This window comes from Paroedura picta, chromosome 6 (genome assembly GCF_049243985.1).
Source record: "Paroedura picta isolate Pp20150507F chromosome 6, Ppicta_v3.0, whole genome shotgun sequence".
Lineage (NCBI taxonomy): Eukaryota > Metazoa > Chordata > Lepidosauria > Squamata > Gekkonidae > Paroedura > Paroedura picta.
The window spans coordinates 97524016-97540165 of NC_135374.1; the positions used below are offsets into that span (position 1 = coordinate 97524016).

General features: G+C 46.2%; 1 protein-coding gene across 4 annotated transcripts in view; it reads right to left on the reverse strand.

Annotated features, from left to right (window-relative positions):
* Window positions 1-16150, reverse strand: part of ITGBL1 (integrin subunit beta like 1) — a 255626-nt gene that overhangs the window by 166972 nt on the left and 72504 nt on the right. The window contains exon 1 of one of the 4 annotated variants that reach the window (XM_077343789.1): window positions 3559-3574. The exons of the other annotated variants lie outside the window; for them this stretch is intronic. Within the exon in view, the coding sequence (XP_077199904.1) occupies window positions 3559-3571 (13 nt within the window). The 5' untranslated portion in view covers window positions 3572-3574. Of the gene's footprint in view, window positions 1-3558; window positions 3575-16150 lie in introns of those variants that run through there. 4 annotated transcript variants of the gene reach the window in all.

Here is a 16150-nt window from a genome sequence, read left to right on the forward strand (position 1 = left end):
TGACCATTCCTCCTGCAGCCATTTGCCAAGGGCCCCAGTCTCCTTCTGGCTTCATGCCAGGACGAAGGAGCGGGAGTGGGGGCAGGGGTGGGGCTGGCCATGGAAGATGGGTGGCAGAGGCGGCACCAGTACAAGAATAAGGGGCTTTTCGCACGCCTTCAAAATCGCACAATGGTTGCCAATTGAAAACGCTACTGATTTGCCATTATGCACAACGTCGTTGACAATCTGCCACACACCTGAAACCGATCCGCAAAAAGCGCTTCCTTGTAGCGCTTTCAGGGAAATCCCCAAAAGTGGATTCACCCTCCGGAAAGCGCTACACTCCTGCAACCAATCTGCAACACTAGCGGGAAAGTTCTGTGCGTTACCATTGTTGTGGTTTCTACAAAGTCCCTCCCCCTGGCTCTCTCCTCTGATCTTCTGGCGAAGCGATCGCCATTTTTTTTCTCCGAGCGAGCGGAGTTCAACCCACCAGCGAGCCTCTGTTTAGAGGCTTCCCCGGCTGCAGTCCCTCCCCAGAGCTGTTTAGTCACTAAGCACAAACAACAGAGAAGCCCGTTTGTTGATGTATTTTCCCTTTATTTTTCACACTGTTTTCGGCCGAAAATCGGGCCCGTGAGGGGGGGGATTTTTTTTTTTCACTCGGGGGGAGCGTGGCAACGATGAAACGACAGCTCAAACACACCTGCCAGCTGATGGGTCTCTCCGTTGCAACGAATCAACACATATTCGTTGCAATGGGTGTGTTTAAAAAAAAAACTTTCTTAAAGGGAAAGGGGCTGTTTGGGAGCATGCTAACGGCTGCCCATTGGCTGCTTGACGGCCAGGGGCGGGACGAGCTCGGCAATAGCGCTTCCTTTCTAGCGATTTTTGCTGAGACCGGAAGCTTGTGGGAAACGATGAAAACACAACTGGATTCCACTACAAAGTCAGGTATGCATAATGACGAATTCCACTATTTTAAATGGCGATTTTTCGTTCAGCAAACAATTTGCTACAAGGATCCCGGTGCGGAAAGCCCCTCAAATTGTGCCAGACTAACTGTTCCCAAATAATCTGCGACAATCTTATTCTCACAATATTTGTTTATCCACTTCCACTTTCCACTTCCAGCAAGTTGGCTCGTGGCGAGTTACGCTGATAAAAACCCACAAAGAATAGTAAATGATTCCCCTTTAAAACATTCCCTCCCAAGCAGCAAAACCTCTGATCCTCATCCCATCCTCCCTCCCCGCTGAACAACCTCCCCAAAGTGCCTCAGAGATGTTCATAGGGAGCCTGCTTTCATGGTAAAGCTGGGGAGGGGCCTCTGATGTCAATTGCCCTGAGATAGGATTGCCATCTCTGGATTGGGTAATAGCTGGAAATTTGGGGGGTGGAGCCTGGGGAAAGTAGGGACCTCATCAGAATAAAATACTATACCCTCCGCACTCCAAGGCAGCTGTTTTCCCCAGAGGAACTGATCTTTGTTGTATGGAACAGGGGTAGTCAACCTGTGGTCCTCCAGATGTTCATGGACTACAATTCCCATGAGCCCCTGCCAGCAAATGCTAGTCTGGGGAACAGTTGTAATCCCAGACCTGCCTTAGTGACTCATGAACGAAGCCTTACAACAGCTGGGAGATTGACAGTAGATTAAGCATGTCTACTCAGAATTCTATTCTAGCCTATTCGATGGGGCTTACTTAAAATTCTTAAAATTGCTCTTTGAACTTACCCTTAAGATTCTGCTTCAATTGGAAGAAGAGTTGTTTTTAATACCTCACTTTTCACTGCCCCCAGGAGTCTCAAAGTGGGGATACAATTGCCTTCCCTTCCTCTCCCTAGCACCGCTATCTACTATTGGCCTGCCTGGGGATAAGAAGTTAATGGACTATGCCACAATTAAATTTTCGCTCATCTGACAGGATAATAAGAGCAGTTCCCTCCACTGAAGTCAGTGACCCAGTAAATTGGAATGCATGACAAACTTGAACTACTAGTATTATACCTAGACCTGGAGTTACATCTTCATAATCATTGTCAATGACTGGAATGAAAAGAATTTGATCATTTCAAATCATGAAACATAGTATTGTGATTGGGCATCTTCTGTTCTCTAAGGCTTGGGCCACTGGCCTCCATTGCAGACTGCTGAAAAGGGGCTTGCTGCCAAGGCAACCTGTATGCCCATGGTGTTTAGCTCACAAAGCCCATGCTATTGGGTGCCACTGACTAATACCTGGCTCGGAGAATTGCGGTGCGGAATATCAGAAGGTTTCATGAGATTTGCTCTGTTTAGTTTAGTTTATTAGATTTTTACTGCCCTCTCAGCAAGCTTTCTCAGGCAGTGTACAAGAAACATAAAATATACAATTGCAACAGATAAAATTCCATTTAAATGGACAGTAACAGGTTAAAACAATGACAATACTACCATAGAACGTCTGCTGAAATTTAGATGATTTGGGAGTAGACCAAAACATAAATAAATGGACAGATAAGTGAATAGATGAGTGGGTGGGGCCATGAATAGGTATGCATAGGACTCTGGTGCATCTACATACCAGATGTTAGCTTGGGCCCCAATCAAAAGGCCATGCAGAATTGTGCTAACTCTGATTTACGTCATTCTGTAAACACCATGCATATCAAGAATAGCTATCCTTACAAGATTCTTACAAGGCAAGATATAATCTGTAACATAAATAAAATGTGACTGAGGTTGTGGGAGGAGTTGTGACAGAGTCACCAACTACTTGATTGGCCAGCTGGCCAATGAACAGCCAATCAGGTAGGCTGTCCTGCCCCAGGCCACACATACCTCAACTTCTTCCAGCAGGATGAAGTGCCAGCCCACTGTACTGGCCTGACTGTAGAAAGTAGGCCAGCAAGCCAGAGGTAGGAGGAAGAGAGGCAAGCCCTGGGATGCTGGTTGGTACCTGCCAGGGTGCAGCCCCGCTGCAACCTCACCAGGCCTTAGGTGGGAGAAAGTGAGAACGCCCCGGCAGCATTCCCTGCCCTGAGCACTCTTACTTGCAAGGCCTTGGTGGTGCTTGCCCAAGTCAGGCAGGGGCTAGAGGCCATTGTTGTTGCTGTTGTTTTGCAACGTTTTGCAACGGGTTTTGCTCGTTGTATTATAAGATTCTTGAAGAAATGAGTATACACGAGGGGTGGGCAAACTGTGTAGTCCATGGACTACAATTCTCATGTGTTGTACATTGTACTCTACAATTCCATCACAAGCGAATACTGGCAGGGGCTCATGGGAATTGTAGTCCATGAGCATATGGAGGGCCACAGTTTGCCCACCCGTGATATACACTATAGAAAGTGCAATGCCATTAGTTTACAGGAACTGGCAGTCCACCCACATCCAACAGCAGTCTCCAAAGACTGGCTGCCAGTTTTCCAAGGATTCCTGAAGGAATTTATACTGCTAGCCACTACCCTTTCGACTCCTTTCTTGGCTGAACAATCTGTTCAAAGTCTCAAGAAAGAGGATTACAAGCTACAAAGGCTTAAACAAGCCATATGAAAGAGAAACGAAACAATTTCCGCTAATTTTCTACTCACCCTCACGAAACATCTGCTTGTAATTGAGTGCTGTAACCTATGTGTTTTGACAGTCCCTTTTCAATACGGTACCGGCACATCTGTCTGTACGAAGCACGTAAAACAAGCTGTCATTAGGCAACATCACGTTACCAGAATTATGCCTGGACAAGCAGTATCTGATACACAAAATATGGGGCCTCTATGTAGTGTTTGGCTTAAAATACGTAAATAAATAGTATATCCTATTGTCACAAAACTAACAATTCCATCTTGGTTCACAGCACCAAACCATCCACAACCGTAGGGAAGGGCGGTATAGAAATCTAAATACCGTATTTGCTGGTGTATAAGACAACTGGGCGTATAAGACGACCTCCCAACATTTCCACTCAAAATATAGAGTTTGTTACATTACATTACAGTACTATGGGCCACTATGGGCAGCTATGTCTATCCCAACTGAAGTGCACCCGGCGTATAGGACACCCCCCCCCAACTTGGAGGCATGTTTTTCAGGGGGGAAAGTAGTCTTATACGCCAGCAAATACTGTAAATAACAATAATAATACAGTGACAAGCGAGAAATTAATAAATCTGTTAAATAGCTAAACCAAAGGCTCTTGAACTGCTTCATGATCAAGCTGAGATTCAAATCCAAAATATAAATTGAGATATGGAAATAGCTGACAGGTTAGACCCCATGATTCCAATCCATTATTAGTGGACCTGTTCTCGAATACCCAGAAGCCTTGTGCCAGGAATGGAAGTTTGAAGACAACAGAGGAAAGCTCTGCTACTAGTGACTAGAACACGGAATGGTGTGATCCAGCCCAAATCTTTGGATTGAGTATCCAGAAATCTAATTTAATTTGTAATTTCAAGGAAGTGACTGATTTGCCCCTTAAACTGCAAGATTAGTAGTACAGATTCTTGATCCAGGTGTCCCTAATATTTCCTAGCACCTGCAAAGTGTCAGAAAGTCGGTGGAAGCCATGATGTGCTTTTGCTCAGCAGAGCTTGTGATACACCATTCAAGATCTGATTGTCTGCGCAGCATTTAAAAGCTGCTTTGGCAGCAGCTACCACCACCAAACAATAATCTTCACCACATTACTGAATGTGAATTGTGTGTATGCAAGAAGGTATTCTAAAATAATGTGTTTTTTAAAGCATCCTGTTAAACAAAGCTTCTGCCTCAAATGTTGTCTATTCGAGGTCATACATAACCTCACTGCTTGACATTTGGCTCCACCTCTTGGGGCAGCTGTTTTCGTGTTTGGCTCCGCCTTCTGCAGGAGCCATTTTGTGGCTGTGCCGACCACCCTATGTCAGAATTCTAAAGCTGCCCACAAGCCTTAAAAGGTTAGGGATCCTTGCATTAATTTTTATAATCCCGCTGTTTCCAGTGGAAGGAAAAAAACTTTGTATAAGAACACACTGCAAATTATTGTACACTAGTGTGGTGTTGTGGTTACGAGCTGAGGACTCTAATCTGGAGAACTGGGTTTGATTCCCCACTCTTCCGCATGCAGCCAGCTGGGTGACCTTGGGCCAGACACTGCTCACTTGGAGCTATTCTCACAAAGCAGTTCTACTACAGCTCTCTCCACCCCACCTACCTCACAGGGTGCCTGTTGTGAGGAGAGGAAGGTGGTCATAAGGCACTTTAGTGAAAAGTGGGGCTATAAAAAAACATCTCTTCATCATCTAAATGAGGTGGAATATGAACAGGTATAAAGGCTGGCATGGAGTAGCCTGATTTCAAGGCAAGTCAGAAGCAAGGTCAGTACTTGGATGGGAGACCACCAAAGAAGACTCTGGAGAAAAAGATAATGGAAAACCACCACTGCTTTCTAACTGGTCTTGAAAGCCCTTTGCTGGAGTGGACATAAACTGGTTGGAATTTGACCATATTTATGTACTGATGTAATAAGAACAAGGCTCAGTAGTGAATCTGTATTCGTTTTGTTGTAATAGATAAGGATCAGATCAAAAAGCTTCCTAACTTAGAACATTCTCAGAATATGGGCTACAGCCTTTTCAGATTACTATTTCCAGACAGTTTAAACTGTAACCCACTGTACATCTAACGTCAAGGACCTTTGCCTTTCTCCTGAAACTCATTTGGATTTGCTAGCGGAGAAAGCAAGCTTAAATGCAAAATTAGTTAGCTATTTACCCTTCTGCCAAGGAAGGAGATTTTTAAACAAAAATGCACCGTGATTTTGTCACTTCAAAGATGGAATGATTAATGCTAAATATTAGCTTTTGTATTAAAGGGCCATTTCTGAGATAGCACTTGTAATTAGATTCCAGTGAAAACACATACTTGGCCTTTTTATGTTAAAGCGTAAAGCTTTGATGGGGTTATCGCATTCGTGGTTCTTTTCCTGTTAAAAAAAAAATCCCCAACATTACTTTATTGATCTCAGATACCCCTTGGTAGATCCTTGCCATAACTGCCAGATAGAAGCAGGATTTTTGCTTAAAAGGGGGATACACAGAAGTTAAAAGTCTAAAGTACACTGCCTTCTGGCTTCCTTGAGCATTTTTTTTATGATTGGAGAAAATGGTATTTTGCTGAGTGATTGAGTGATAACGAATTCAGATGTGAGGTTAAAATAATTGGAGCATGGCACCTTACACCGAGCTGATTAAATCTATCTGAGAAACAAAATGAAGAACCTCAATTTGAGAAGTTAACCTGCCTAACAAAGTACTTGCTAGCTTTTTAAGAGACAGAATAAAAAAAAAAAGATGACTAATACGTCACAAGCAATGTCACCTTCAGAGAAAAACAGGATAACGGAGGGGAACATATTGATGAATGACTAAAAGAGGGTTTTCCATCCTGCCATTTGGAGGCAAGCAAGTAGAGTCTAACAAAAAGGCTTTGAAACTTTGAAATTTTCACAAGAAAGTCATAGAACTAAAAATTTAAGGAGGTCAAGGTAGCATAGAATCACAGCTTGTTTTATTTATTTAATTGCTTTATTTATTTATGTCCCACCTTTCACCACACTGGAAACCCAAAGAAGATTACATCATTCTCCACTCTCCCATTTTATTCTCACAACAGCAACCCTGCCAAGGCAGGCTAGACCAAGACTGTGACTAACCCAAGGTCACCCAACAAGCTTCTATAGCTGTGGCGATTTGAACCTGCATTTCAAGACTGACACTCTAGCTAGTCGCTAGACCACACTGACTCTCATAACCCACCTTCTCCCCAGTCCAAAGTAACATATATATTTCTCCTCTCCACCATTATATCCCCTCCACCACCATCTGAGGTAGATTAGATTCAAAGTATGTGATGGGCCCAAGGTCATCCAGCAAGCTAAGGAGGTGGTGAGCTTCCCCTCTCTGGTGATCTTTAAGCAGTGACTGGATAGATACTTATCATGGATGCCTTAGGCTGATCCTGCACTAAGCAGAGTGTTGGACGAGATGGCCTGTATGGCCCCCTCCAACTCTATGATTCTATATTCTAAGCTATTTATTTATTATTTATTTTATTTATTTTATTTATCATACTTATATACCGCCCTCCCCGGAGGCTCAGGGCGGTTTACATCATAACAGAGAACAATACATAAAACAGTCTGTAACATGTATAACTGATAACTAATAATTGTAACCAAAATAACAGCACAATATAACGGTATAACAATATAGTACTACAAACAGGTCCAGGGCTTATTGATGGGATTCTGAGGGGGGTGGTTTATTTATTGAATTCTGAGGGGGGGTGGGGGGGGAGCAGGGGCCCTTGGTCGCTGTTGATTATGTCTGGTCTCAGCCAAATGCCTGGTGGAGGAGCTCCTTTTTGCAGGCCCTGCGGAACTGTTTAAGCTCCATCAGGGCCCTGATCTCTTCTGGGAGCTCGTTCCACCAGGTAGGGGCCAGAACAGAGAATGCTCTGGCCCTGGTCGAGACCAGACGGACTTCTTTAGGGCCAGGGATCCTTAGCTGGTTGGTGGTAGTAGAGCGCAGAGCTCTTTTGGGGGCATAGGCGGGGAGGCGGTCCCTCAGGTACACTGGGCCCTGACCGCGTATGGCCTTGAAGGTAATAACCAGAACCTTTAGTCTGATCCGGAATTCAACTGGTAACCATTGCAGCTGGTGGAGAATAGGCCGGATATGAGACCTCCACGGTGTTGCTGTGAGGATCCTGGCTGCTGCATTTTGAACCAGTTGTAGTTTCCGGGTCAGGGCTGAGGGCAGGCCTGCGTAGAGCGAGTTACAAAAGTCCAGTCTAGAGGTGACCGTCGCATGGATCACTGTGGCTAGATGTTCCGGGGCCAGGTAGGGCGCTAGTAGTTTGGCTTGGCGGAGATGGTAAAATGCCAGCCGCGCTACCTTTGTGATCTGGGCCTCCATTGTGAGGGAGGCGTCCAGAATCACGCCTAGGTTCCTGGCGGAGTAAGCCGTAGAGAGCTGCACGCCATCCAGGGTAGGCAGGCGCGCTTCCTCACATGGCCCCTTCCTACCCAGCCACAGGACCTCCGTCTTTGAAGGATTGAGCTTCAGACGACTCTGCTTGAGCCATCTCGTCACTGCTTCCAGGCAGCTGGCTAATGCTTCTGGGGGAGAGTCAGGGCGGCCATCCATCAGGAGGAAGAGCTGGGTGTCATCTGCATATTGGTGGCAACCCAGCCCAAACTTCCGTACCAGTTGTGCGAGAGGGCGCATGAAGATGTTAAATAGGATAGGAGAGAGGACCGCTCCTTGTGGGACTCCACAAGTAAGTTGCCGGCGGTCTGATGTTTTCTCTCCTATTGCAACCCTCTGTCCACGATCCTGAAGGAAGGAGATCAGCCATTGAAGGGCTGTCCCTTGTATTCCAGCATCGATGAGGCGGCGAGCTAGAAGCTCGTGATCGACTGTGTCGAACGCCGCTGAGAGGTCTAATAATATCAGCAGTGCCGACCCGCCTCGGTCCAACTGGCGACGGAGGTCGTCCGTCAGGGCGACTAGCGTTGTCTCTACCCCATGGCCAGGCCGGAAGCCGGACTGGGATGGGTCTAGGACCGAAGCTTCTTCCAGGTACTCCGTCAGTTGGTTTGCGACTGCCCTTTCTATCGTCTTGCCCAGAAATGCTAGGTGCGAGACGGGCCTGTAGTTGTTAGGCTCTTGTGGATTTAGAGATGTTTTTTTCAACAGTGGACGTACCACGGCCTCTTTCAAACCCTCCGGGAATTCTCCTGTTGTGAGAGATAGGTTGATTATCTCCCGGAGGGGGCCCTTTATTCTTATGCCGGCTGTTTTTAAGAGCCAGGATGGGCAAGGGTCTAGTGGGCATGTAGTTGGTCTTGTTGTCGCTAGTATCCTGTCCACTTCGGCCAGCGTGAGTCGTCTGAAGTTACTCATAGTTTTCTCCAAAGACGGCCAAGGGGCCTCTAGTTCACTTTTTGTATCTAAGGTTGGAGGGAGGTCGTGGCGGAGTGTCGAGATTTTGTCTGCAAAATGGCTCGCAAATGCCTCACAGCTGATGTCCAATTGGCTACTGTTTTGTTGCCCTTCAATCAGGGCAGTGAGGGATCGAACTACCTTAAACAATTGAGCTGGGCGTGAGTCTGCAGATGCGATGGTAGCCGAGTAAAAATTGCGTTTTACTGACTTCACCGCCATCTCATAGGCTTTCATCTGCATTCTATAAGATGTTCTCGAGGCTTCGTCACGAGTCTTCCTCCAAACTCGCTCTAGCCGTCTCAGTTCCCGTTTCTTGTCGCGAAGCTCCTCGGTGTACCAGGGAGCTCGCTTGAGACGGAGCCGGAGAGGGCGTCGGGGAGCTATCTCATCAATGGCAGTCAGCAGTCTGTCATGCCAGTCACTGACCAGGCCATTGAGAGAAGTGCCGGGAGGCATTGGTTCCCGCAGAGCGTTCAGGAATCCTATTGGATCCATAAGTCTCCGCGGGCGACTTTGTGGCAGAATGGGTATTGGAATCAGATCTTAGTCCAGCCCTAAAAGCACTTCACCACACAGACTGTCTTGTTTAAGACAACAGTTTAGTTTAGCTGAGGATTCAAAGTTACTATTCTACGATGACTGAGCTACACGTTACATGTCCAACATGCAGAAGACAGGGCATCTACAAAGAAGAGTTTACGGGTGTGACACAAAGTTTAACCCTTCTTCAGCCCACTGTGGAGTCAAGCCTTACTACTTCGTAAAACTTTTTCTATATCCTTATCCATGGTTCCTCTATATATTTGTGAAACAGCCTTGGAGGGTGGGGGGTGGAACGTGTCCAGCTGTCCAAGTTGGAATAGGGCCAATCAGAGTGCAGCCAGCAAATCCTGATTGGCCCTGCCCCTGCAGCTCCCGCCCTCTGCCCCTGGACTCTAGCCTCTTTGCTCTCAGATGCACCTCAGTGCCTGGAGCCAGCAACAGGTAAGGGGAGAGGGCCCTGGGCAAAGGGTCGTGGTGGAGGGCTTGCTAACGAGGGCCTCCCGGCCTGCTGACTGCCTGCAAAGGAGCTCTGTCCCAGGCCTGCTAACGAGATGGCCAGCCCTCGCCTGCCCCACTTGATCCGGCTGCCAGCTGCGGTCCAAAGCCACCTTAACCTGCCTGACAGGGAACCAGGGGAGGGGACCCTTTCAAGGCCCGTTCTTAGGAAAGGGCTTTGAAGCTAGTATCTATAATAAAATGTGTTAGTTACTCCATATTTATAACCATACAATGATCAAGCAATAAATGAGAAAAAGTTCCCCTAAAAGGATCACTAATATAAAAATTAAAATTAAACACAACAAACATATAAGCCAACATGGCTTCTTACACTTGGCCCACAAATCCTTAAACCAGTGTTTCCCAACCAGGGGTCTGTTGAGGGGTTGGAAGGGGTCCCTGGCATTTGCCCTGCAGCCTTAGTCAGGCTTGGGAACTGACCATTTCCCTCGTTCCCCCTTCCCCTCAAGCATGAGTGGTTTAGTCTGCTAATGCAGTGGTCCCCAACCTTTTTATCACCGGGGACCGGTCAACGCTTGACAATTTTACTGAGGCCCGGGGGAGGGGTAGTTTTTTGCCGAGGGATGTCGCCGCCGCCTGAGCCCCTGCTTCGCTTGCTTTCCTGCGCCCCTGACTTCCCACTGCCTGCTGGGGGGCACTGCCAGCAGCAGCAGTACCGTGCTACGCCAAGGGGGAGCCCCAGCCATGGTGGCCACCAGAGAGCACCAAAGGTGAGCCCGCTGCAGAGTGGCAGGGCAGCCCCCAAGGCAGCAGCCAGGGAGGAGGACGAGGAGGAGCTGCGGCCCGGTACCAATTGATCCACGGACCAGGACCAGTCCCCGGACCGGGGATTGGGGACCACTCCGCTAATTGTTTTCCCAGCTGGGAGGAGGTGGTAGCTTGCATACTTATTTCCAACTTATACTACCTACTCTTTTTCTCTCTCTCCCTTCCACAGTCCATGTCAAGCCTGCTTGTTAATATTTATGCTCCTTTGAGAATGTTCCTTTCCTGCAGCACTGTCAAGGGGTTCTGTTTTTCTGCCTAAAACTGTGAGCTTTGGGAAGGAAAGGGTTTGTGTGGGGAGGGTGGCTGGCTGGCGGGGGGGGGGAAGGGATGGACAGACAGACAGACAGACAGACAGACAGGATGCTGGCTGTTAATAGTCCACAGCTCCTTCCTCTGTTCCTCTCCTGCTGCATGCCCCGATAGCAAGAAAAAAAGCAAAGAAGGGGGGAGGGTCTGCCTAAAACTAGTGAGCTCGCAGAGGAAAAGGAGCCAGGGCTTGTGTGGGGAGGGTGGTTAATGGGGGGAGAGGAGAGGCTGGCTCCCCACCCACTGACTCCCTCTCCTGTTGCTTGCCCCAATAGCAAAGAAGAAAGTAGGGAGTCCCACCTGGAGGCTGGCATCCCTGACCCTGTGTGGGGCACAATGTCAGAGTCCACCCTCCAAAGCAGCCATTTTCTCCAGGGGAACTGATCTCTGTCATCTGGAGATGAGCAGTAATTCCAGGGGATCTTCAGATCCCACTTGGAGGTTGGCACCCCTAGCTGAGAGCGGCTACACTTGGATCCAATGAAAGGACTGTGCACAGCCTGCATACGGATGCCTTTCTTCCCAGGTTTCCTTTTGCCCTTGCAGCCATTTCTGACCCTGAGAAAATATATTTTCATGTCCTAGGAATGCCAACCTCCTGGTGTTGCCTGGGTATCTCCCCAGAACTCGCCCAAATCACACAGATCATTTTCCCCGAAGAGAATTGCTGCTTTGCATGGTGGACTTTATGACAGCTGAGATGAATGCTTCCTTTTTTTGCTGAGGAAAGGTTTGCTATTTAGCATATTGCACACACAAAAATGAAACTAACTTTTTTTATTTCACAACCTTTTTATTTTATTAGTGATTCATTTTATTAGTGATGCTACGCATACTGGCACTTCACAAGAATTGGGGTTCCGAGGCCTCTTCCTGTGTCCTGTGTCCTGCCTACATTTGACTTTCACACATTGCTAGAGATGCCAACCTACCAAATCCCAGGGATCACCAAGAAGGAGGAGGAGGAGGAGGAGGAGGAGGAGGAGGAGGAGGCGGCTCAGGCTTACAGTCGCCTTCCCTATCCTCTCCCCACAACAGACACCCTGTCAGGTGGGTGAGGCTGAAAGAGCCTTGATATTACTGCTCGGTCAGAACAGCTTTATCAGTGCCATGGGGAGCCCAAGGCCACCCAGCTGGCTGCATGTGGGGGAGTGCAGAATCGAACCCAGCATGCCAGATTAGAAGTCCGCACTCCTAACCACTACACCAAACTGGCCCTTAGTCCACCGTCAAGGCAAGAACTCCAGAGCACCAAGAATAAGATAATCTCTGCCCCAGTCATAAGAACAAAAAAGGTGCCATGATGGATCAGGCCAATGGTCCATCTGGTCCACCAGTCTGTGTCACACAGTGGCCAAATCTCAAAGGCCATCAAGAGCCCTTGCACCACACAGGGAAGGCTGTGTGAATTACAAGTCCCCAGAGTCCCTGTGCCAGAAATCAATGAATGGGAAAGTGCTGGAGGGCCTCCTGTTGGTCCCTGCATTTTGGCCAGCATCCCCCCCCCCGGCTGTCATCTCTAGCAGTATGTGAAAGTCAAATGTAGGTGGTGGTGGGGTGGGTCTAATAGCTATGTCAATTCTGGTGACACAAGAGGCCAGGTAATACCACTTCCTGTGATGTGGAAGTGGTCTGTTGATGTCATATCCAGTGGGAGTGCCTGGGTAATGTCACTTTCAGTGGCACATGACTTCTGGGGGTGTGGCCAGCTGACATCACTTCTGGGGGACCTCAAAGCTTGAAGAATACTTCAGGGGGTCCTCCATGGTCAAGGGATTAAAAAAACACTTCCTTAAATGCATATCAAACAAAGAACTAAAACGTGCTGGTCAGAAGTAGCAGAACAACATTTGGCACCTTTAGGACCAACAAATGTTAATTCAAAGTATATGCTTTTGCTGGCATGTACACCTTTTCAAACATGAAAGCTTTAATAATAACAGAATTACTGACATACCTAAACAACACTTGGCGTTGTGAAATCTTTTGAAAAGCATGGCGAAAAAACATAAAGCCAGTTCCTTAAAAAAAGATCGCACTAGCCATGAATCTTTATAGCCAGGAGAATAGCTTCCGCAATCACCATGTTCAGCTCATCGTGGAGTGAAACCTTACTTCTTTATAAAGGCCCAAACTTCTGATATATGTCTGTAATAAAATTTTACCTCATATTTATAACCATACGATGATCTAGCAACAAAACAGTATTGTGCTCCTCATCTCTATTCCTCCCCAGTATTATTCTTCCAGTACTATGAAGAATTATGCCACCTATTAGTTGCTCCTGAGTGGTAGAATGTGTGGTGAACCAGTTCTTGGTAGCCGTCCTATACTCCACCCTGCCTCAGTACCGAAACTTCAGATTCTTTTCTCCAAAATGATAACTCCTCTGAATTGTTTGCCAGAACCTGGAAAATGTCAGTACCCTGGAGTCAGATTAATAAGAGCGAGAATGAGAGAGATCTTTATTGGCAATTTACTGAAGACGATGCCATTTCTCTAGCACACGGTATTCGAATGACCCTCCATTTCGCTGTTTCCCAAACACAGCCTTACATTTCTCATAAGAAGTAATTAAAAAAATAAAATAAAAACTTCACTAAGGAAGGAAGGATGCAAGTTTTACCTCCTTTGGCTATATTAAACGGTATCTAGGAACATCAGTAGCATCCTATTATCCGTGTTTCAGGGAAGACTCCAAAACGAAATATTTCTTGTTCAATGAGTGATCCCTCTTATTGGGCCACCATATCCACATTGTCCTCATATATATTGTGGATAAAGTGCGATCAAGTCACAGGTGAATTATGGCTACCATGTAAGGCTTTGAAGGAAAGTGCTTAAACAAAGGTGATTTGCCATTGCCTTCCTCTCAGTGGTCTCACAGATCCACCTTAGCTTCTATGATCCTAAAAGATCAGGCTATACAACTATACAACCTCACATCCCAAGAGAAAACTGGCATATAAATACAATAAATATATAAGAGTAAGATCACAGAGTATGATCTTTCTTCTCCCATGTGGAGAGATCCTCATACTCTTAACAGTCTGTTATGGAGAATGGGGAAGGTCTGTGTGAAATCTCCCATCAGCCCACTTGTTGAATGACACGGAGGGGGTATAGATTACTTCTTCCCGAAACTACCCTGCTATGAGGTATGCCTTTATATTCATAGTGAATGGAGAGGAAAGATCCTTCTGTATAGACCAGTCTTTTTCAATCAGGGTTTTGTGAAAACCTGGAGTTTTTTTGATGGCCCTAGAAGAGTGGCCATCACCAAATAGGTGTGAGTTAATTTTTTAATATATATTTGTAAAATTTGTTAAACATTTATCAGATGCTATGACCATTTATGATCATGTCGACCTGCCCTCTCCCAAAATGGCCAATGATGAGCTTGGTGGGGGTGGGGCCCCGGATAGGTGCGTACACAGCTCAGCTTCTCAAGCATATTCTATACGATCGTGCCACTTCTGAGGTTTCTTGGTGAATGTTTCAGCCATTTCTCAATGGTAAAAAAGTCGTGAAAGGTTGATATAAACACTGTTCCTTTCTGTCAAAGGACAATACCCATTGTGTTGACTTGTGTGCTAGTGTGAACCTTCAGGTGCATATACATACCTCTCTGCGTAAAACTACACCTGCAGGTGTACAGTCCCACTGAACCTGGGATGGCAAAAGTAGTTGTGTGTATAAAAGGGAGAGTGGGATTCGTTGCTAGTAAGGCCAACAGGCTCAGGGACTCTGGACTGAACACAGTCTTTATCTGGATGAGGCACTGCTTGCGGGATGGGAAGTGGGGAGATAAATGAAATTAGAAGCATATAGAAAGATAGACAGGGTGGGGGTGGTTGGAGATTGTCAACATGGCAGAACAGGTGCTGGTATAAATACTGCCTGCTTAGGGAGGGGAAGGAAGGAGGAAAACAGCTCAGTACAAAATGGTGAAAATAGTTAGCAGGTGGGGGTAGGTCTTACTCCAAGGGAATGAGCTGACTGCCGTGTGATAAAACAAAGAGCAATCAGCACACGGATTATATGCTTTTGAAATATCGGGGTTGGGTGGGTTATGTTGCACTGCAAACTGAAATTAAATCTATTTTTACTTCTCTAAGGTCGGTGGGAGTAAAAGACACACCAAAAAAGAAAGGTCAAGCAAGGAGAACATAATGGATGAAAAGAACAGATTGTTTTCTTTCCTCCTCGCCGAAAACAGTGTGCTTCAGAAGCACAGCCTAAAAGGACGATACGTAGGTGTGAGTGGCATAATTGAGTTAATCAGCTCCTCCGTGTTGTTATTCTACTTGGTGCACATTTTAGCACAGAGGTAATAGATACTCCTTGAATGGGAATGATGCAAGGAAAGCTGAATAACTCTGGCCACAGTCCAGCCCGAAAGGAAGGACTTCTAAGTATCATTGATTTCAAAGGGAAAGAGCTAAGCATATGCTTAACTCTCCCATTTAAATCGATAGAAGTTAAATGTGATTCACTCAGACTGGAAGGTTCCTGTTCTTTGTAACTAACAAGGTACAAAGATATCGGTCTTTGCACAGCTGAATCCATGCTGGCAAAATTGTGAGGTGCTTTCATGTGACCTTTCCTGGCCTGGAAGGGAGAAGAGGATAACCGACCATTGCAAGGTTTTGATTCACTATTTAATGATAGGACATTTAAGAAAATGACAAAAATGTGTCTCTAATTGTGCTACAGCACAGAGATGGGAAAGTAACACAGCAACAAAGTTGGGGTTCCACGAGGCTGTTGTCGATGGGGAAAAGAGAAACAGCTTAGAGAGAAAGCCATAGAATTGTGATGCCATTCTAGAAAAATACTGTACACATATCATTTCCCCCTTACTTAAGACACACATATTCACCACTTTGAAAATTTGAATGGAATGGTGGCATATAATAAATATATACACAATACGTACAAAAATAGTCCTTTCCAAATCTTCTCCTTGAGACGAATGGGGAAAACTTAGACATTGTTTCCACAATTTGCTTCCACAAAATAATAGCCAAGATGCCTAGAGCATCACCTGTTTGCCCAT